Source organism: Salmo salar, chromosome 10 (assembly GCF_965601325.2).
Source record: "Salmo salar chromosome 10, fSalSal1, whole genome shotgun sequence".
In the NCBI taxonomy this organism is placed as follows: Eukaryota; Metazoa; Chordata; class Actinopteri; order Salmoniformes; family Salmonidae; genus Salmo; species Salmo salar.
In genome coordinates, this window is record NC_138300.1 from 21837189 (window position 1) to 21859463 (window position 22275).

General features: G+C 42.9%; 1 protein-coding gene across 1 annotated transcript in view; it reads right to left on the reverse strand.

Annotated features, from left to right (window-relative positions):
• The window catches only part of LOC106613752 (DNA-directed RNA polymerase, mitochondrial-like), an 87961-nt gene that overhangs the window by 59686 nt on the left and 6000 nt on the right, over nt 1-22275 (reverse strand). The window contains exon 5 of the mRNA XM_014216327.3: nt 6400-6586. Coding sequence (XP_014071802.2) covers nt 6400-6586 — 187 coding nt within the window. The remainder of the gene's footprint in view (nt 1-6399; nt 6587-22275) is intronic.

Sequence of the window (22275 nt, forward strand, 5' to 3'; positions counted from 1 at the left end):
CCAAAACATGATGCTGCCACCCCCGTGCTTCACGGTTGGGATGGTGTTCTTCGGCTTGCAAGCCCAAACAGTTTCTATTTTGTTTCAGCAGACCAGTGTACTTTTTGGAGAAATGTCCTATCTTTGTTCCCATGTGCAGTTGCAAACCGTAGTCTGGCTTTTTTATGGTGGTTTTGGAGCAGTGGCCTCTTCCTTGCTGATATGTCGATATAGGACTCGTTTTACTGTGGATATAGATACTTTTGTACCTGTTTCCTCCAGCATCTTCACACGGTCCTTTGCTGTTGTTCTGGGATTGATTTGCACTTTTCGCACCAAAGAACGCGTCTCCTTCTTGAGCGGTATGATGGCTGCGTGGTCCCATGGTGTTTATTATTGCGTACTTTTGTTTGTACAGATGAACGTAGTACCTTCAGGCGTTTGGAAATTGTTCCCAAGGATGAATCAGACTTGTGGAGGTCTACAATTATTTTCTGAGGTCTTGGCTGATTTCTTTTGATTTTCCCATGATGTCAAGCAGAGGCACTGAGTTTGAAGGTGGGCCTTGAAATACATCCACAGGTACACCACCAATTGACTCAAATGATGGCAGTTAGCCTATCAGAAGCTTCTAAAGCCATGACATCATTTTCTGGAATTTTCCAAGCTGTTTTAAGGCACAGTCAACTTAGTGTATGCAAACTTCTGACCAACTGGAAATGTGATACAGTGAATTATAAGTGAAATAATCTGTCTATAAACAATTGTTGGAAAAATGACTTGTGTCATGCACAAAGTAGATGTCCTAACCGACTTACCAAAACTATAGTTTGTTAACAAGAAATGTGTGGAGTGGTTGAAAAACGAGTTTTAATGACTCCTAAGTGTATATAAACTTCCAACTTCAACTGTATGTCATTTGGTCTGTTTTACATGTAGTCAGCTACACAGTGTTCTGTTGACCTTTTCTGGATATGATAGATTATATGCTCTCCTGGTACACCCTACCCAGCCCTGTTAGTTACACAGGAAGTAGGGCTGTGTCGGTAATTGAACACCTGTGTAACTGTCGGTTATGGATGAAGACCTTCATGAAAATAAATAATTTGTAAAAATTAAATCAGTCTTCTTTTAAAAAAAGGTTGGATGTGTCTGACTATTCAAAAATGATTCAACAGCAGTAGACAAGATTGTTCTGGCTCTGAGGCCTAGAATGCCCTACTGTTGTGTCAAATGGACAGCGCGCCAATCCTCTCCCACCTGGCATTGTATAATTTGATACAGAATATTTTCTTAATTTATAGACCAATGAAACGCTGATAAATTGGCAATGGAAATGTTACATGTATTTGTTTCTATTTTAATGACAGTCAATTTCATACGAATCGCATAGCTGTCTCTCTCCCCTTCATACTTTCCTTATCAATTCATTATCTTATAGCGTACTTTCGGAAAGCCTAAGGTAGGCCTAGGTTTTTTCCTAAGTTTTAAGGAAAGGATAAATGTTTGCTTGTGTCTGACATACGCTGGTTGCTTTGATTAACGGGTCCTTTTACGGGGGTGTGCGTGTGTGAGTTTGCTGATTCTATCTACAGGCCTATACACTACCGGTCAAAAGTTTTAGAACAGCTACTCATTTCAATGGTTCTTCTTTATTTCGACTATTTTCTACATTGTAGAATATTAGCCAAGACATCAAAACTATGAAATAACACATATGGAATAATGTAGTAAACAGAAAAAGTGTTAAACAAATCAAAATATATTATATCTTTGAGATTCTTCAAATAGGCCACCCTTTGCCTTGATGCACAGCTTTGCACTATCTTGGCATTCTCTCAATCAGCTTCATGAGGAAATCACCTGGAATGCATTTCAATTAACAGGTGTGCCTTCTTAAAAGTTCATTTGTGGAATTGCTTTCCTTCTTAATGCAATTGAGCCAATCAGTTGTGTTGTGACAAGGTAGGGGGGTATACAGAAGATAGCCCTATTTGGTAAAATACCAAGTCCATATTATGGCAAGAACAGCTCAAATAAGCAAAGAGAAATGACAGTTCATCATTATTTTAAGACATGAAGGTCAGTCAATACGAAACATTTCAAGAACTTCAAGTGCAGTCGCAAAAACTATCAAGCGCTATGATGAAACTGGCTCTCATGAGATGATAAAACTGGCTCTCATGAAACTGGCTCTCAGGGATGGAAGACCCAGAGCTACCTCTGCTGCAAAGGATAAGTTCATTAGAGTTACCAGCCTCAGAAATTGCATCCCAAATAAATGCTTCACAGAGTTCAAGTAACAGACATATCAACATGAACTGCAAAGAAACCACTACTAAAAGGACAAGGGCTATTTTACCAAGAAGAGTGATGGAGTGCTGCATCAGATGACCTGGCCTCCACAATCACCCGACCTCAACCAAATTTACATTTACGTCATTTAGCAGACGCTCTTATCCAGAGCGACTTACAAATTGGTGCATTCACCTTATGATATCCAAATTGAGATGGTTTGGGATGAGTCAAACCACAGAGTGAAGGAAAAGCAGCCAACAAGTGCTCAGCATATATGGGAACTCCTTCAAGACTGTTGGAAAAGCATTGCAGGTGACGCTGGTTCAGAGAATGCCATGTGTGCAAAGCTGTCATCAAGGCAAAGGGTGGCTATTTGAAGACTGAAATATAAAAAATATTTTGATTTGTTTAACACTTTTTTGGTTACTACATGATTCCATGTGTGTTATTTCATAGTGTTGATGTCTTCACCCTTTTTACATACGGCCTTACAGGCCTAAGACAAACTGTAACATACATTTAAACAAAATGGACACATAGAAAAAAATAATTGAAAATGGAAAGAAAACAAAAAAATCTGCAACAAAGTGTAATGCAATAGTGAAATTCCACATTTCTTTTGAGGCTGATAGCCTATGTGTTAAATTGTGTCAATACAAAAAAAATTGCAATCCTCTCCAATCAGAGATTTCTTAATTTGTATACTAGACTAATATTTAGACGTAATAACTTAAATAATAATAATGAAATGCTACTGATAATAACTAAGTGTAACTGTAATAGTGAAGTTGCAGAGATGGTTATGTTGGTGACCGTGTACATTGGCCTAGCGAATTACCGTAACATCAAATTCCAAGACCGTCAGAGAAACTAACAGGAAGAGAGCCAGGCATATCATTACTGGCATGGCACCCTGCAATATGTCAGCCTGACAAATAATGTAAGTAGGGTTGGGAATTGCCAGGGACCTCACGACACCATATTATCTCAATACTCTGGTGCCTTAGGATATGTATTGCGATTCTATATGTATTGTGATTCGATACTGTGATCAATGTTCCAAACAAGAGGGACCCAAGATAAAAAGTTTTGATCAGTCATGGTACTAGAAGTGCTGAAAGCAAATTGGCTGCCTATTTAAAAAGATAATGGAGAAAAAGCTATGAAGGAAAATACTGGAGTTTTTGTGCAGGTACAGCCAACAAGCGCAAAAATAATACTGCAATATTTTCAAAACAATACGATAGATTGTCAAAAATAATATCCCGATATGTAACTATATCGTTTTTTTTCTCCATTCACAAAATATAAGAGAATGAACGTGGGCAAGCACTGCTAAAAACACAACCGTGTACTGTAAAAAGGCTGGAAATGAATCATGTGAGGAAGCACAGCACAGCAGCACCCCCAGATAGAGAGCAGCGGTTTGCCACTACGTCTAAAAATGGATATCATGATACCTGTCTGAAAGGAGGAGTGACAATCATATCATTCATAGTCATGCTGCTAGTGCTAGGGTCTCCTGGCTGGTATATTCCTCATTCACACTGCTGCTCCAATTCTACAGTCAGCCCAACTAAGCACCTATTTAACACCCACTTCATCACTACTCCTAGAACCCTACTTTGTCAGTTGTTGTTTTACTACGATGATGTCATCATCAATAAATTCATCAAGCTTTCTCTGTTCCCGAATATTGTTTTCCTTTGCTCTACCAACAGACTGTATGTAGGACAACAACATGAGGTCTAAAAAGAAGTGCACACTATGTTCAAAATTACATGTAGCTAATGCACCATGATTTCATAGAGCTTGTTATAGGACATAAAAACACGACCTAGTCCAGCCACTGCTTTCAGAGAGGGCTCCAGGCATGGACTGAGAAGAAGCATGTTATGTGTCAGACAGCATGGCAGAGGGCCAAAGAGACATTTCTGTCTCCAACAATGGAAGTAGTGTTCTATTCTGTCATTCTAGTCCAGTCTACTTAATATAGATGTGATAATTATTCTACAGTGGGGGAAAAAGGTATTTGATCCCCTGCTGATTTTGTATGTTTGCCCACTGACAAAGAAATGATCAGTCTATAATTTTAATAGTAGGTTTATTTGAACAGTGAGAGACAGAATAACAACAAAAAAATCCAGAAAAACGCATGTAAACAATATTATAAAATTATTTGCATTTTAATGAGGGAAATAAGTATTTGACCCCTCTGCAAAACATGACTTAGTACTTGGTGGCAAAACCCTTGTTTGCAATCACAGAGGTCAGACGTTTCTTGTAGTTGGCCACCAGATTTGCACACATCTCAGGAGGGATTTTGTCCCACTCCTCTTTGCAGATCTTCTCCAAGTCATTAAGGTTTCGCGGCTGACGTTTGGCAACTCGAACCTTCAGCTCCCTCCACAGATTTTCTATGGGATTAAGGTCTGGAGACTGGCTAGGCCACTCCAGGACTTTAATGTGCTTCTTCTTAAGCCACACCTTTGTTGCCTTGGTCGTGTGTTTTGGGTCATTGTCATGCTGGAATACCCATCCACGACACATTTTCAATGCCCTGGCTGAGGGAAGGAGGTTCTCACCCAAGATGGTACATGGCCCCGTCCATCGTCCCTTTGATGAGGTGAAGTTGTCCTGTCCCCTTAGCAGAAAAACACCCCCAAAGCATAATGTTTCCACCTCCATGTTTGACGGTGGAGATGGTGTTCTTGGGGTCATAGGCTGCATTCCTCCTCCTCCAAACACGGCGAGTTGAGTTGATGTCAAAGAGCTCCATTTTGGTCTCATCTGACCACAACACTTTCACCAGTTGTCCTCTGAGTCATTCAGATGTTCATTGGCAAACTTCAGACGGGCATGTATATGTATTCTTGAGCAGGGGGACCTTGCGGGCGCTGCAGGATTTCAGTCCTTCACGGAGTAGTGTGTTAACAATTGTTTTCTTGGTGACTATGGTCCCAGCTGCCTTGAGATCATTGACAAGATCCTCCCGTGTAGTTCTGGGCTGATTCCTCACCGTTCTCATGATCATTGCAACTCCACAAGGTGAGATCTTGCATGGAGCCCCAGGCCGAGGGATATTGACAGTTCTTTTGTGTTTCTTCCATTTGCGAATAATCGCACCAGATGTTGTCACCTTCTCACCAAGCTGCTTGGCGATGGTCTTGTAGCCCATTCCAGCCTTGTGTAGGTCTACAATCTTGTTCCTGACATCCTTGGAGAGTTCTTTGGTCTTGGCCATGGTGGAGAGTTTGGAATCTGATTGATTGATTGCTTCTGTGGACAGGTGTCTTTTTTTTACAGGTAACAAGCTGCGGTTAGGAGCACTCCCTTTAAGAGTGTGCTCCTAATCTCAGCTCGTTACCTGTATAAAAGACGCCTGGGAGCCAGAAATCTTTCTGATTGAGAGGGGGTCAAATACTTATTTCCCTCATTAAAATGCAAATCAATTTATAACATTTTTGACATGCGTTTTTCTGGATATTTTTGTTGTTATTCTGTCTCTCACTGTTCAAATAAACCTACTAATAAAATTATAGACTGATCATTTCTTTGTCAGTGGGCAAACGTACAATATCAGCAGGGGATCAAATACTTTTTCCCCCCACTGTATTTGACTCTATTCTACTCTCCTCGTGGCTTGAGGCGTCTACTCTCCTCGTGGCTTGAGGCGTCTACTCTCCTCGTGGCTTGAGGCGTCTACTCTCCTTGTGGCTTGAGGCGTCTACTCTCCTCGTGGCGTCTACTCTACTCATGGTGTCTACTCTACTCGTGGTGTCTACTCTACTCGTGGTGTCTACTCTACTCGTGGCTTGAGGTGTCTACTCTCGTCGTGGCTTGAGGTGTCTACTCTCGTCGTGGCTTGTGGCGTCTACTCTACTCGTGGCGTCTACTCTACTCGTGGCTTGAGGCGTCTACTCTACTCGTGGCTTGTGGCGTCTACTCTACTCGTGGTGTCTACTCTCCACGTGGCTTGAGGTGTCTACTCTCCACGTGGCTTGAGGTGTCTACTCTCCACGTGGCTTGAGGTGTCTACTCTCCACGTGGCTTGAGGTGTCTACTCTCCACGTGGCTTGAGGTGTCTACTCTACTTTACTCATGGATCAACTTGTGTCCTACCTCGGTGTAGAAGTCTTTGACTAGTGGTGAGGAGCAGGTTTGCAGGATAGTGTTGATGCTGGGCTGGAAGTCTGGTTGCACGGTGTGGATGGCTCTGAGCACCATGTCCCTCTCATCCTGCCTGAACACACAGTGACTGAACAGCTCGTCCACAGGCAGGCCATCCTCCTCCATCTGACGCAGGACCCTGAGGACAGGCCAGGAAACACAATGGGTTGAGTTAGAAAATACACTGTATTCCCTAAAAAGTTGAATTTTGCCATATTTATTTCAAATATCCAGGCCTACTTCCAGATGACAAGTGCCTTGGGGTAAAAGGCAAGGGATCGATTACAAGTGTTGATCACCATCTTTATGTAATACATAATATTTGCTTGAAGTTCCAAGTTAGGAATGCACATTTATCAGTAATAAAACATAGAAGTCAATATTTTGACCTTCATAAGGTGGAGCCAAGTGTCTCATACACGGAGTGTACAAAACATTAAGAAGACGTTCCTAATATTGAGTTGCACCCTCTTTTGCCCTCAGAACAGCCTCAATTTGTCGGGGCAAGGACTCTACAAAGTGTCGAAAGCGTTCCACAGGAATGCTGACCAATGTTGACTCCAATGCTTCCAACAGTTGTGTCAAGTTGGCTGGATGTCCTTTGGGTAGTGGACCATTCTTGATAAAGGGAAAGGGGGATACCTAGTCAGGTGACAGGACTAAGATTGGTTCAGCTAGAAGTTTTGATGTAATTTCCGGTCACAACTTGTGGACTTGTTTACATACCGCTGTGTGGTTTGTTGATAACGTTACTTTGCTACCTGCCAACTTTACGGTTTTTACCGTTTTAGATTTGAATTCCCCCCCCCTCCCCTCGCTCGAATATTTTCATTCAACTTTTTCACCCCGGACGCTTTATCTGGACATGGTACTACACGACCTCCACCAGTCGAAGCTGGTGGATCCCTTCTAATTGCAGTCGCTGTACTCATAATATACAGGAGAACGATCGCCTTATGGTGAGAATAGCCATGCTGCAAGCCCAGCTTCAGACGCAACCGTTAGGCAAGGGTAATTTAAGTGTAGGAAAGGATGAAACAGTGTCTGTGTCACCAATAAGTACAGATAGTAGTATAAATTCCCTCAGACAGTCCCCGCAGCAGGACAATTTTCTCATGGCTTCTGGAAGGAAATGCTGTAGGAATGTTCAACCGGTGTCGCTCATTCAGCCGTCAGACACGTTCAACCGGTTTTCCCGAGGCAGATTCAGAGGTCGAGCATTCTCTGGTCTCTCCTCCACCCGTTACAGGGTCTGCGACGCCGAAGCCTCCCACCATTAGCTCTGACAAATTGAAAACCCAAGTCATTGGTGACTCCATTACCCGCAGAACTTGACTTAAAAATAATCATCCAGCGATCATACACTGTTTACTAGGGGGCAGGGCTACCGACGTTAAGGCTAATCTGAAGATGGTGCTGGCTAAGACTAAAACTGGCGAGTGTAGAGAGTATAGGGATATTGTTATCCATGTCGGCATCAACGATGTTAGGATGAAACAGTCAGAGGTAAACAAGCGCAACATAGCTTCAGCGTGTAAAGCAGCTAAAAAGATGTGTGGGCATCGAGTAATTGTCTCTGGCCCCCTTCCAGTTAGGGGGAGTGATGAGCTCTACAGCAGAGTCTCACAACTCAATCAAATCAAATTTTATTGGTCACTTACACATAGTTAACAGATGTTAATGCGAGTGTAGCGAAATGCTTGTGCTTCTAGTTCCGACCATGCAGTAATATCTAACAAGTAATCTAACATTTTCACAACAAATACCTTATACACACACAAGTGTAAGGAATGAATAAGAATATGTACATATAAATATATGGATGAGCGATGGCTGTGCGACATAGGCAAGATACTGTAGATGGTATAGAGTACAGTATATACATATGAGATGGGTAACGTAGGGTATGTAAACATTATATAAAGTGGCATGGAACTTAAAACTTTCCACCTTCTCCACTACTGTCCCATCGATGTGGATAGGGGGGTGATCCCTCTGCTATTTCCTGAAGTCCACGATCATCTCCTTTGTTTTGTTGACGTTGAGTGTGAGTGTGAGGTTATTTTCCTGGCACCACACTCCGAGGGCCCTCACCTCCTCCCTGTAGGCTGTCTCGTCGTTGTTGGTAATCAAGCCTACCAACTGTAGTGTCGTCTGCAAACTTGATGATTGAGTTGGAGGCGTGCATGCCCACGCAGTCATGGGTGAACAGGGAGTACAGGAGAGGGCTGAGAACGCACCCTTGTGGGGCCCCAGTGTTGAGGATCAGCGGGGTGGAGATGTTGTTTCCTACCCTCACCACCTGGGGGTGGCACGTCAGAAAATCCAGGACCCAGTTGCACAGGGTGGGGTCAAGACCCAGGGTCTCGAGCTCAATGACGAGTTTGGAGGGTATTATGGTGTTAAATGCTGAGCTGTAATTGATGAACAGCATTCTTACATAGGTATTCCTCTTGTCCAGATGGGATAGGGCAGTGTGCAGTGTGATTGCGATTGTGTCATCTGTGGACCTATTGGGGTGGTAAGCAAATTGGAGTGGGTCTAGGGTGTCAGGTAGGGTGGAGGTGATATGATCCTTGACTAGTCTCTCAAAGCACTTCATGATGACAGGAGTGAGTCGTTTAGCTCAGTTACCTTAGCTTTCTTGGGAACAGGAACAATGGTGGCACTCTTGAAGCATGTGGGAACAGCAGACTGGGATAGGGATTGATTGAATATGTCCGTAAACTCACCAGCCAGCTGGTCTGCGCATGCTCTGAGTACGCGGCTAGGGATGCCGTCTGGGCCGGCAGCCTTGCGAGGGTTAACACATTTAAATGTTTTACTCATGTTGGGCGTGGTGAAGGAGAGCCCGCAAGTTTTGGTAGCGGACCATGTCAGTGGCACTGTATTGTCCTCATAGCGAGCAAAGAACTTGTTTAATTTGTCTGGGTGCAAGACGTCGATGTCCGCGACGGGGCTGGTTTTCTTTTTGTAATCCATGATTGACTGTAGACCCTGCCACATACGTCTCGTGTCTGAGCCGTTAAGCCGTATACTGACGCTTAGCTTGTTTGATTGCCTTGCGGAGGGAATAGCTACACTGTTTGTATTTGGTCATGTTTCCGGTCGCTTTGCCATGATTAAAAGCAGTGGTTCGCGCTTTCAGTTTTACGCGAATGCTGCCATCAATCCACGGTTTCTGGTTGGGGAAGGTTTAATAGTCGCAGTGGGTACAACATCACCGATGCACTTGCTAATAAACTCGCTCACCGAATCATTTCAATCACTGGTTGAAAACTGTTTTCTGCCCCTCCCAAAATATAGAATTTGTAGATAATTGGCCCTCTTTCTGGGACTCACACACAAACAGGACCAAGCCTGGTCTGCTGATGAGTGACGGACTCCATCCTAGCTGGAGGGTTGCTTTCATCTTATCTATGAACATAGACAGGGCTCTAACTCTTCTAGCTCCACAATGAGATAGCCAGCCTGCCAGCATAGTGGAGTCTACCACTAGCACAGTCAGTGTAGTCAGCTCAGCTATCCCCATTGAGACCATGTCTGTGTCTTGATCTAGGTTGGGCAAAACTAAACATGGTTGTGTTCGCTCTAACAATCTCACTGGGACAAAGACCTCCTCCATTCCTGTCATTATTGAAAGAGATTGTGATCTCACATTCCAAGGCAGTTATAGTCAATTAACTAATCACTGATCATAATCTTGATGTGATTGGCCTGACTGAAACATGGCTTAAGCCTTATGAATTTACGGTGTTAAATGAGGCCTCTCCTCCGGGTTACACTCGTGACCATATCCCCCGTGAATCCCACAAAGGCGGAGGTGTTGCTAACATTTACGATACCAAATTTCAATTTACACGGTTTCCCGAATTCCTATCGGACCTTGTAGTCATGGCAAATAAGATTCACATTTTTTGTGACTTTAGTATTCACAAGGAAAAGTCCACAGACACACTCCAAAAGGCTTTCAGAGCCATCACCGATTCAGTGGGTTTTGTCCAACATGTCTCCGGACCTACTCACTGCCACAGTTATACTCTGGACCTAGTTCTGTCCCATGGAATAAATATTGTGGATCTTAATGTTTTTCCTCACAATCCTGGACTATCAGACCACCATTTTATTACGTTTGCAATCGCAAAAAATAATCTGCTCAGACCCCAACCAAGGATCATCAAAAGCCGTGCTATAAATTCTCAGACAACCCAAAGATTCCTAGATGCCCTTCCAGACTCCCTCCAACTACCCAAGGACGTCAGAGAGCAAAAATCAGTTAACCACCTGATCTACTAAATTTAACCTTGCGTAATACCCTAGATGCAGTCGCACCCCTAAAAACAAAAAACATTTGTCATAAGAAACTAGCTCCCTGGTAAACAGAAAATACCCGAGCCCTGAAGCAAGCTTCCAGAAAATTGGAACGGAAATGGCGCTACACCAAACTGGAATTCTTCCGATTAGCTTGGAAAGACAGTACCGTTCAATATCGAAGAGCCCTCACTGCTGCTTGATCATCCTATTTTTTCAACTTAATTGAGGCGAATAAGAACAATCCCCCAAAAATATTTATACTGTCGCAAAGCTAACTAAAAAGCAGCATTCCCCAAGAGAGGACTCCTTTTTAAATCTGCATATTTCTCCAAAGCTCAGTTGTCCTGAGTCTGCACAACACTGCCAGGACCAAGGGAGACAAGTTTTTTAATACTAGATCTCTTGACACATTGATGAAAATAGTCATGGCCTCTAAACCCTCAAGCTGCATACTGGACCCTATTCCAACTAAAGTACTGAAAGAGCTGCTTCCTGTGCATGGTCCTCCTATGTTGAACATAATAAAACGCCTCCCTATCCACCGGACATGTACCAAACTCACTAAAAGCGGCAGTAATAAAGCCTCTCTTGAAAAAGCCAAACCTTGACCCAAAAAATATTTTAAAAACTATCGGCCTACAGTGGGGAGAACAGGTATTTGATACACTGCCGATTTTGCAGGTTTTCGTACTTACAAAGCATGTAGAGGTCTGTAATTTTTATCATAGGTACACTTCAACTGTGAGAGACGGAATCTAAAACAAAAATCCAGAAAATCACATTGTATGATTTTTAAGTAATTCATTTGCATTTTACAGACCTCTACATGCTTTGTAAGTAGGAAAACCTGCAAAATCGGCAGTGTATCAATTACTTGTTCTCCCCACTTTATATCAAATCTCCCATTCCTCTAAAAAAAGAATTTGAAAAAGCTGTTTCGCAGCAACTCACTGCCTTCCTGAAGACAAACAATGTGTACGAAACGCTTCAGTCTGGTTTTAGACCCCATGATAGCACTGAGACTGCACTCGTGAAGGTGGTAAATGACCTTTTAATGGTGTCAGACCAAGGCTCTGCATCTGTCCTCGTGCTCCTAGACCTTGGTGATGCTTTTGATACCATCAATCACCACATTCTTTTGGAGAGATTGGAAACCCAAATTGGTCTACACGGACAAGTTCTGGCCTGGTTTAGATCTTATCTGTCGGAAAGATATCAGTTTCGCTCTGTGGATGGTTTGTCCTCTGAGAAATCAACTGTAAATTTTGGTGTTCCTCAAGGTTCCGTTTTAGGACCACTATTGTTTTCACTATATATTTTATCTCTTGGTGATGTCATTCAGAAACATAATGTTAACTTTCACTGCTATAAGGACAGTTCACAGCTGTACATTTCACTGAAACATGGTGAAGCCCCAAAATTGCCCTCCCTGGAAGCCTGTGTTTCAGACATAAGGAAGTGGATGGCGGAAAATGTTTTACTTTTAAACTCGGACAAAACAGAAATGCTAGTTCTAGGTCACAAGAAACAAAGGGATCTTCTGTTGGATCTGACAATTCATCGATGGTTGTACAGTCGTATCAAATAAAACTGTGAAGGACCTCGGTGTTACTCTGGACTCTGATCTCGCTTTTGACGAATATATCAAGACTGTTTCAAGGTCAGCTACGTAACATTGCAAAAATCTGAAACTTTCCAAAAATGTATGCAGAAAAATGAATCCATGCTTTTGTAACTTCTAGATTAGACTACTGCAATGCTCTACTTTCTGGCTACCCGGATAAAGCACTAAATAAACTTCAGTTCGTGCTAAACACGGCTGCTAGAATCTTGACTAGAACCAAAAAATATGATGATATTACTCCAGTACTAGCCTCTTACACTGGCTTCCTATTAAGGCTTGATCCCCTGCTGATTTTGTACGTTTGCCCACAATTTATAACATTTTTGACATGCTGTTTTCTGGATTTGTTTGTTGTTATTCTGTCTCTCACTGTTCAAATAAACCTACCATTAAAAATATAGGCTGATCATTTCTTTGTCAGTGGGAAAACGTACAAAATCAGCAGGGGATCAAATACTTTTTTCCCTCACTGTACCTACACGTACGCTACGGTTACAAGATGCAGGCCTCCTTATAGTCCATAGAATTTCTAAGCAAACAGCTGGAAGTAGGGCTTTCTCCTATAAAGCTCAATTTTTATGGAATGGTCTGCCTATCCATGTGCGACGCAGACTCGATCTCGACCTTGAAGTTTTTATTGAAGACTCATCTCTTCAGTAGGTCCTATGATTGAGTGTAGTCTGTCCCAGCGGGGTCAAGGTGAACGGAAAGGCACTGGAGCGACGAACCGCCCTTGCTGTCTCTGCCTGGCCGGTTCCCCTCTCTCCACTGGGATTCTCTGCCTCTAACCCTATTACGAGGCTGAGTCACTGGCTTACTGGTTCTCTTCCATGCCGTCCCTAGGAGGGGTGCATCACTTGAGTGGGTTGAGTCACTGACGTGATCTTTCTGTCCGGGTTGGCGCCCCCCTCGTGTTCGTGCCGTGGGGGAGATCTTCGTGGGCTATATTCAGCCTTGTCTCAGGGTAGTAAGTTGGTGGTTTGAAGATATCCCTCTAGTGGTGTGGGGGCTGTTCTTTGGCAAATTGGGTGGGGTTTTATCCTGCCTGGTTGGCCCTGTCCGGGGGTATCGCCAGATGGGGCCACACTGTCTCCCGACCCCTCCTGTCTCAGCCTCCAGTATTTATGCGTCGGGGGGCGTAGGATCAGTCAGTTATATCTGGAGTAGTTATCCGGTGTCCTGTGTGAATTTAAGTATTCTCTCCCCGGACCTGAGCCCTAGGACCATGCCTCAGGGCAACCTGGCCTGATGACTCCTGCCTGTCCCCAGTCAACCTGGTCGTGCTGCTGATCTAGTTTCAACTGTTCTGCCTGCGGCTATGGAACCCCGACCTGTTCGCCGGATGGGCTACCTTGTCCCGGACCTGCTGTTTTCAACTCTCTCTCTGTCTACCGCAGCTGCTGTCTCTAACTCTGAATGATCGGCTATGAAAAGCCAACTGACATTTACTCCTGAGGTGCTGACCTGTTGCACCCTCCACAACCACTGTGATTATTATTATTTGACCATGCTGGTCATTTATGAACGTTTGAACATCTTGGCCATGTACTGTTAGAAATCTCCACCCGACACAGCCAGAGGTGGACTGACCACCCCTCAGAGCCTGGTTCCTCTCTAGGTTTCTTCCTAAGTTCCTGCCTTTCTAGGGAGTTTTTCCTGGCCACCGTGCTTCTGCATTGCTTGATGTTTGGGGTTTTAGGCTGTGTTTTTGTATAGCACTTTGTGACATCGACTGATGTAAGAAGGGCTTTAAAAATAAAAGTGATTGATTGAAATTTTATTGGACAACAATGCATTCAACTGAAATGTGTCTTCCGCATTTATATACACACGTGTTGAGTGTGAAAAACACAGTAGCGTTGCAGTTATTGACACAAACCAGATTTCCGAAGCCTGGCACCTACTAACATACCCTGTTCAAACGCACGTAAATATTTTGCCTTGCCCATTCATCCTCTGAATGCCACACATACACAATCCATGTCTCAATTGTCTCAAGGCTTAAACATCCTTATTTGACCTGTCTCCTCCCTTTCATCTACACTGATTTAAGTGGATTTAAAAAGTGACATCAATAAGGGGCCATGGCTTTCACCTGGTCAGTCTATGAATTTGGAAAGAGCAGGTGTTCTTAATGTTTTGTACACTCAGTGTAGTTCACAGTGGCCCCATGGTGACTTTATCAAATTGAAAGCACCTCTGATATCATTATGCATGGCTTTATTAAAGCTGATTGACAATGGCAGCATAACAAACAGAATATTTGCATTGACACTTGGTTCTTTCAGACGCATTGGAAATATCAGGCAGTCCACAGACAGATGGTCACAGAGAACGTCAGTGTCATGTTTATTCAAATTATATCATCCAGAGACTCCACACCTGCCATAAATGAACTGCTCAATTCAGGAGACAGCAATGTGCAAACAGCCAGTGGGAAACAGATGGTAGTGTATGGAGCAACAACTGAAGCTGAAAAGGGAGGGAGGAAACTAAAGCCTGACTAATTTAAAGCAGACCCTTGGATAACCAATGGAGCCTTTGTGAACAAAACAAGAAACAAAACTGAAGTGTATTACTAGGCTAAGTCAACCTACATTTCTGATTTCAACTGTTGCTATATATGTGACTGCTACAGAGCACTGTAGGAAGAGGAAGAGTCAGCCTAGGCTGTGGCATGTGATGTGTAACACCTTGATCTAACCCAGAGACAGAGGGCCCTGTTGGGCTAACGTGTTGCCACTGCCCTCTAGTGGAGTACGACAGAACACTGACAAAGGGATGGAAGGGTGTAAGATTTGTCATCAGCCTCTGACAATGAGAGAGCCTTCCTTTGCCCTCTACACCTTTCTGCAAGACAGTGATTAAATAACAGGACCTTAATTACCTTCTACAGGAAATCCTGCTTAAACACCCAGCAGCACCTGGTCAGGCTAACACAATTAACAGCTGCCACACTGCTACCACTCCAGTTCAATTCTCTAGGCATTCACAGAAGCAAACAGAATCCTTCCTTTTTATTACATTTTAGTCACTTAGCAGATGTTCTTATCCAGAGCGACTTACAGGAGCAATTAGGGTTAAGTGCCTCGCTCAAGGGAACAGACAATTTTTCACCTAGTCGGCTCGGGGATTCGAACCAGCGACTTTTCGGTTAACACGCTTAATGCTAGAATACCTGCCTCTATGTCACCCCGACTTCTTTGCATGTGTTGGGTATCGTTTAAAATACTTTTGGACGGGAATTACACATTGGATTGGCTTTTAAAGTCCCTGTACTGTTTAATACTGTTAACCTTTCTGGTTATAACCTTTTTCGGCAAGACAGATCTTCCAAAGGTGGGGGAGTGGCAATCTTTACCATGGATCACCTTCAGTGCGCGGTTGTGTCCACCAAGTCTGTCCCCAAACAATTTGATTTGCAGGTTACTTTCAAATAGCTCTTTGTTGACTGTTGCTGGGTGCTATCGTCCTCCAGCAGCATTGGCCTGTACCCTAAACTCTCTCCTGGCCCCTTACACTAAGTCTGAATTTGTCCTGCTTGGTGACCTAAACTGGGACATGCTTAAACTACCTGACCAAGTCCTAACGCAATGGGACTCCCTAAATCTTTCTCAGATTATTACCAGTCCCACAAGGTATGACTCCAAACACCCAGAAAAGGCTACTCTCCTCGATGTTATCCTCACAAATAATCCTGATAGGTATCAGTCTGGTGTTTTCTGTAATGAACTTAGTGATCACTGTTTTACAGCCTGTGTTCGCAATGGCTGCTCAGTGAAACAACCTGTCCTGATTAGAGGTCGACTGATTAATCGAAATGGCCGATTAATTAGGGCCGATTTCAAGTTTTCATAACAATCGGTAATCGGTATTTTTGGCCACCGATTTGCCGATTTTTTTAATTTATTTTTTTACACATTTACATTTACGTCATTTAGCAGACGTTCTTATCCAGAGTGACTTACAAATTGGTGCATTCACCTTTATTTACCTAGGAAAGTCAGATTAAGAACACGTTCTTATTTTCAATGACGGCCTAGGAACGGGGGTTAACTGCCTTGTTCAGGGGGGATTTGGGGATTCATTTTTGCAACCTTCCGGTTACTAATCCAACGCTCTAACCACCTGCCTTACATTGCATTCCACGAGGAGCCTGCATGGCAGGCTGACTACATGTTACGCGAGGGCAGCAAGAAGCCAAGGTAAGTTGCTAGCTAGCATTAAACTTATCTTATAAAAAACTATCAATCTTAACATAATCACTAGTTAACTACACATGGTTGACGATATTACTAGTTTATGTAACGTGTCCTGCATTGCATATAATCAATGCGGTGCCTGTTAATTTATCATTGAATCATAGCCTACTTCGCCAAACGGGTGTTGATTTAACAAGCGCATTTGCGAAAAAAGCACTGTCGTTGCACCAATGTGCCTAACCATAAACATCAATGCCTTTCTTTAAAATCAATAAACAAGTATATATTTTTAAACCTGCATATTTAGTTAATATTTCCTGCTAACATAAAATTGTGTCACATCTCTAGCGTTCATTGCACGCAGAGTCAGGGTATATGCAACAGTTTGGGTCGCCTGGCTCGTTGCGAACTAATTTGCCAGAACTTTACTTAATTATGACATAACATTGAAGGTTGTGCAATGTAACAGGAATATTTAGACTTTGGGATGCCACCCGTTAGATGAAATACGGAACGGTTCCGTATTTCACTAAAAGAAAAAAAAGAAAAAATGTTTGAGATGATAGTTTCCGGATTCTACCATATTAATGACCTAAGGCTCATATTTCTGTGTGTTATTATGTTATAATTAAGTCTATGATTTGATAGAGCAGTCTGACTGAGCGGTGGTAGGCACCAGCAGGCTCGTAAGCATTCATTCAGACAGCACTTTCGTGCGTTTTGCCAGCAGCTCTTCGCTGTGCTTCAAGCTGTTTATGACTTCAAGCCGGGTGGGTATAATTTGTGGAACGTTCCAACAGGAATCTATTCCAAAAACTTCGTAAATAACAAGGTTGCCAAAAAACAACACATACAAAGTTGTATAGCGGCAGAATAAGATACTGGGTAGTGAGTGGTCTATTTCATTGCGTTTTTCACTCATCACGTTTATTCCGAAAATTGTCTGTCCTCACTCTGGTTGCCTATGGACAAACATTAAGAATAAGCTACGTGGTGAGTTGATGCCTATTCGGCAGCTAGTTAGCTAGGTTTGTATGCGTTGCTACTTTGTATGCGTTGTTGGTTGGCAACCTTTTACTTTACGTTTTTTGGAACAGATTCCTGTTGGAACGTTCCACAAATTATACCCACCCCTTCAAGCCTGTCAACTCTGGTGTAACCGATGTGAAATGGCTAGCTAGTTAGCGGGGTGCGCGCTAATAGCGTTTCAAACGTCACTCGCTCTGAGACGTGGAGTAGTATTTCCCCTTGCTCTGCATGGGTAACGCTGCTTCGAGGGTCGCCGTTGTCGACGTGTTCCTGGTTCGAGCCCAGGTAGGAGCGAGGAGAGGGACAGAAGCTATACTGTTACACTGGCAATACTAAAGTGCCTATAAGAACATCCAATAGTCAAAGGTATATGAAATACAAATCGTATAGAGAGAAATAGTCCTATAATTCCTATAATAACTACAACCTAAAACTTACCTGGGAATATTGAAGACTCATGTTAAAAGGAGCCACCAGCTTTCATATGTTCTCATGTTCTGAGCAAGGAACTTAAATGTTTGTTTTTTTACATGGCACATATTGCACTTCTACTTTCTTCTCCAACACTTTGTTTTGCATTATTTAAACCAAATTGAACATGTTTCATAATTTATTTGAGGCTAAATTGATTATATTGATGTATTATATTAAGTTAAAATAAGTGTTCATTCAGTATTGTTGTAATTGTCATTATTACAAATAAATAAAAATAAATAAATAAATAAATAAATAAATAACATAATAACAATAAAAGGGGGAGAATAAATAAAAAAAATAAAATAAAAGGGGGAGAATAAAGAAAAATAAAAATAAAATCGGCCGACTAATCGGTATCGGCTTTTGGTCCTCCAATAATCGGTATCGGCGTTGAAAAATCATAATCGGTCGACCTCTAGTCCTGATTTGTCATAGATGCTTGCTAAAAAACTTTCATGAGCAAGCCTTCCTTCATGAACTGGCCTCTGTAAAATGGTATAGAATCAGTTTGATCCACTCTGACGAAGAAGTTTGGACCTTCTTTTTTGATATTTTCAGTGGTATTGTTAAAAAACACGCCCGTAAAGAAAATGAGAATTAGAAACAGGTTCAGCCCCTGGTTCGACCGTGATCTTGCAGAGTTACTCCACCTCAAGAATTGCATTTGGCGAAAGGCTCGGCACACAGATACTCAGGTTGACTGGCTCTCGTTCAGGCAAATGAGAAATAAGTGCACTCAGGCTATCTGGATGGCCAAAGTTAGTTACTTTAAGGAGCAGTTCTCTCTCTCTGGGTCTAACCCCAAGAAGTTCTGGAAAAACAGTTAAAGACCTAGAGAATAAACCCTCCTACTCACAGCTGCCCGTGTCCCTTAATGTTGATGATGTGGTTGTTACTGACAAGAAGCACATGGCTGAGCTCTTTAAATCACCACTTCATTAAGTCAGGATTTCTATTTGACTCAGCCATGCCTCCTTGCCCGTCCAACATTTCCTCATCTCCCACCCCTTCTAATTCGACTATCCCTGATGCTTCTCCCTATTTTTTCCCTGCCCCGCTACAAAGTTTCTCCCTGAGTCCGAAGTGCTAAAGGAGCTCCTTAAACTTGACCCCAAAAAACCATCTGGGTTAGATGGTTTAGACCCTTTCTTCTTTAAGGTTGCTGCCCCTATCATCGCCAAGCCTGTCTCTCCTTTCTTGGGAGGTTCCCTTTGCTTGGAAGGCAGCCACGGTTTGTCCTTTATTTAAAGGAGGAGATCAAGCTGATCCTAACTGTTATAGGCCTATTTCTATTTTGCCCTGTTTATCAAAAGTGTTGGAAAAACTCTATAGCTATAGTATAAACTCTATACTATAGTATTCTCTCGGGTATGCAATCTGGTTTCCGTTCAGGTTATGGATGTGTCACTGCAACCTTAAAGGTGCTCAATGATGTCACCATTGACCTTGATTCTAAGCAATATTGTGCTGCTATTTTATTGACTTGGCCAAAGCGTTTGATATGGAAGACCATTCCATTCCTGTGGGCCGGCTAAGGAATATTGGTGTCTCTGAGGGGTCTTTGGGCTGGTTTGCTAACTACCGCTCTCAAAGAGTGCAGTGTATAAAGTCAGAAAATCTGCTGTCTCAGCCACTGCCTGTCACCAAGGGAGTACCCCAAGGCTCGATCCTAGGCCCCACGCTCTTCTCAATTTACATTAACAACATAGCTCAGGCAGTAGGAAGTTCTCTCATCCATTTATATGCAGATGATCAGTCTTATACTCAGCTGGCCCCTCCTCGGATTTTGTGTTAAATGCTCTACAACAAAGCTTTCTTAGTGTCCAACAAGCTTTCTCTACACTTTACCTTTTGTTTTGGAGGTGTTTAGAACAAGGTTATGTGGTTTGGTAAGAAGACTGCCCCTCTCCCCACAGGTGTGATTACTACTTCTGAGGGTTTAGAGCTTGAGGTAGTCACCTCATACAAGTACTTGGGAGTATAGCTAGATGGTGCACTGTCTTTCTCTCAGCACATATCAAAGCTGCAGGCTAAAGTTAAATCTAGACTTGGTTTCCTCTATTGTAATTGCTCCTCTTTCACCCCAGCTGCCAATCTAACCCTAATTCAGATGACCATCCCACCAATGCTAAATTACGGATACATCATTTATAGATCGGCAGGTAAGGTTTGCTCTCCAGCGGCTAGATGTTCTTTACCATTCGGCCATCAGATTTGCCACCAATGCTCCTTATAGGACACATCACTGGGGGGGGGGGGGGGGGGGTGGTCATGACCTAATGGGCTCCCTGAACTCTTCTGCACATGATTAGAGTTGGAAAAACTTAGACACACCTGTTTTTTTTCGCAATGACATAAAGGGATTCTACCCTCTACATCAAAATTCCAAATCTAAAAACCATTATTTTGGACAAAATTACCTGGAAGGATTATTACTACCAAGGAAGTGAGGTGTGAAAGCATGTGAACGCAACAATGGCAGCAGAGAATCACTGCCCCCCTCACCCAAATGCAGAGACCTTTTCAGCCCACTGCTCCATGGCTTAATTTTCCACACAGACCATCTCCTGGCATGGCAATGTGCTATAAGAGCACACTACCGCTCTGTCATGAGAATGGGTATTGGCCCAGGGTGGAAACTCAGAACAATAGACATTGAGGACCATGAAACGGATATGACCTCTGTCAACATGTACAAGTCTGGAACAGTGGTGGTGCGGTTTCAGCAGGACTTTTAGGGGATCAGAGCACAACAGGAGGCTCTCTTTTGGTGATGACTCCCCCATCCTGAGTCTGATCACACCCCCTCCAACTGCCCTGCAGACAAGCTGCCCCAAGACGATAGTAACCCCCCCAAAATTTGGCAAAAAACACATTTCTTTCCACAGGGCCGGGGTGTTAGACAGGGATGCAGCTTAAGCCCCACCCTCTTCAACACTATATATCAACAAATTGGCGAGGGCACTAGAACAGTCTGCAGCACTTGGCCTCACCCTACTAGAATCTAAAGTCAAATGTCTACCGTTTGCTGATGATCTGGTGCTTCTGCACAGATTCTGTCAGACCTGGGCCCTGACAGTGAATCTCAGTAAGACAAAAATAATGGTGTCCAAAAATGGTCCAGTTGCTAGGACCACAAATACAAATTCAATCTAGCGCAGACAAAAAAAACTATACATATCTTGGCCTAAACATCAGCCACACAGGTAACTTACACAAAGCTGTAAGTGATCTGAGATACAAAGCATTCAAAATCCCAATTAGAAACTGGCTAAAAATACTTGAATCTGTTATAGAACCCAATGCATTTACATTACATTTACATTTTAGTCATTTAGCAGACGCTCTTATCCAGAGCGACTTACAGTAGTGAATGCATACATTTCATTTCATGCATTGTTTTTTTTTTGTACTGGCCCCCCATGGGAATCGAACCCACAACCCTGGCGTTGCACACACCATACTGGCGTTGCAAACACCATGCTCTACCAACTGAGCATGCCTTTTGTGGTTGTGAGGTCTGGGGTCCACTCACAACCAAGAATTCACAAAATGGAACAAACACCAAATTGAGACCGCATGCAGAATTCAGCAAAACCATCCTCCATGTACAATGTAAATCACTAGATAATGCATGTAGAGCAGAATTAGGATGATACCCTCAAATTATAAAAATCCAGAGAAAAGTTGTTAAATTCTACAACTATCTAAAAGGAAGCGATTCCCAAACCTTCCATAACAAAACAATCCCATACAGAGCAGGGTTTTCGTTAGCCGGTAATTGCCAATAAATACATGCCGATAAATACAATTGTAGGGGCCAAATCATAGTGTCACCAGCAAAGCACCCGCACACCATCACACATCCTCCTCCATGCTTCACTGTGGGAACCACACATACGGAGATCATCTGTTCACCAACTCTACATCTCACAAAGAAACAGCGGTTGGAACCAAAAATCTCAAATTTGGACTCATCAAACCAAAAGGACAGATATCCACCAGTCTAATGTCCATTGCACGTATTTCTCTTCTTCTTATTGGTGTCCTTTAGTAGTGGTTTCTTTGCAGAAATTCGACCATGAAGGCCTGATTCACTCAGGCTACTCTGAACAGTTGATGTTGAGATGTGTCTGTTACTTGAACTCTGTGAAGCATTTATTTGGGATGCAATTTCTGAGG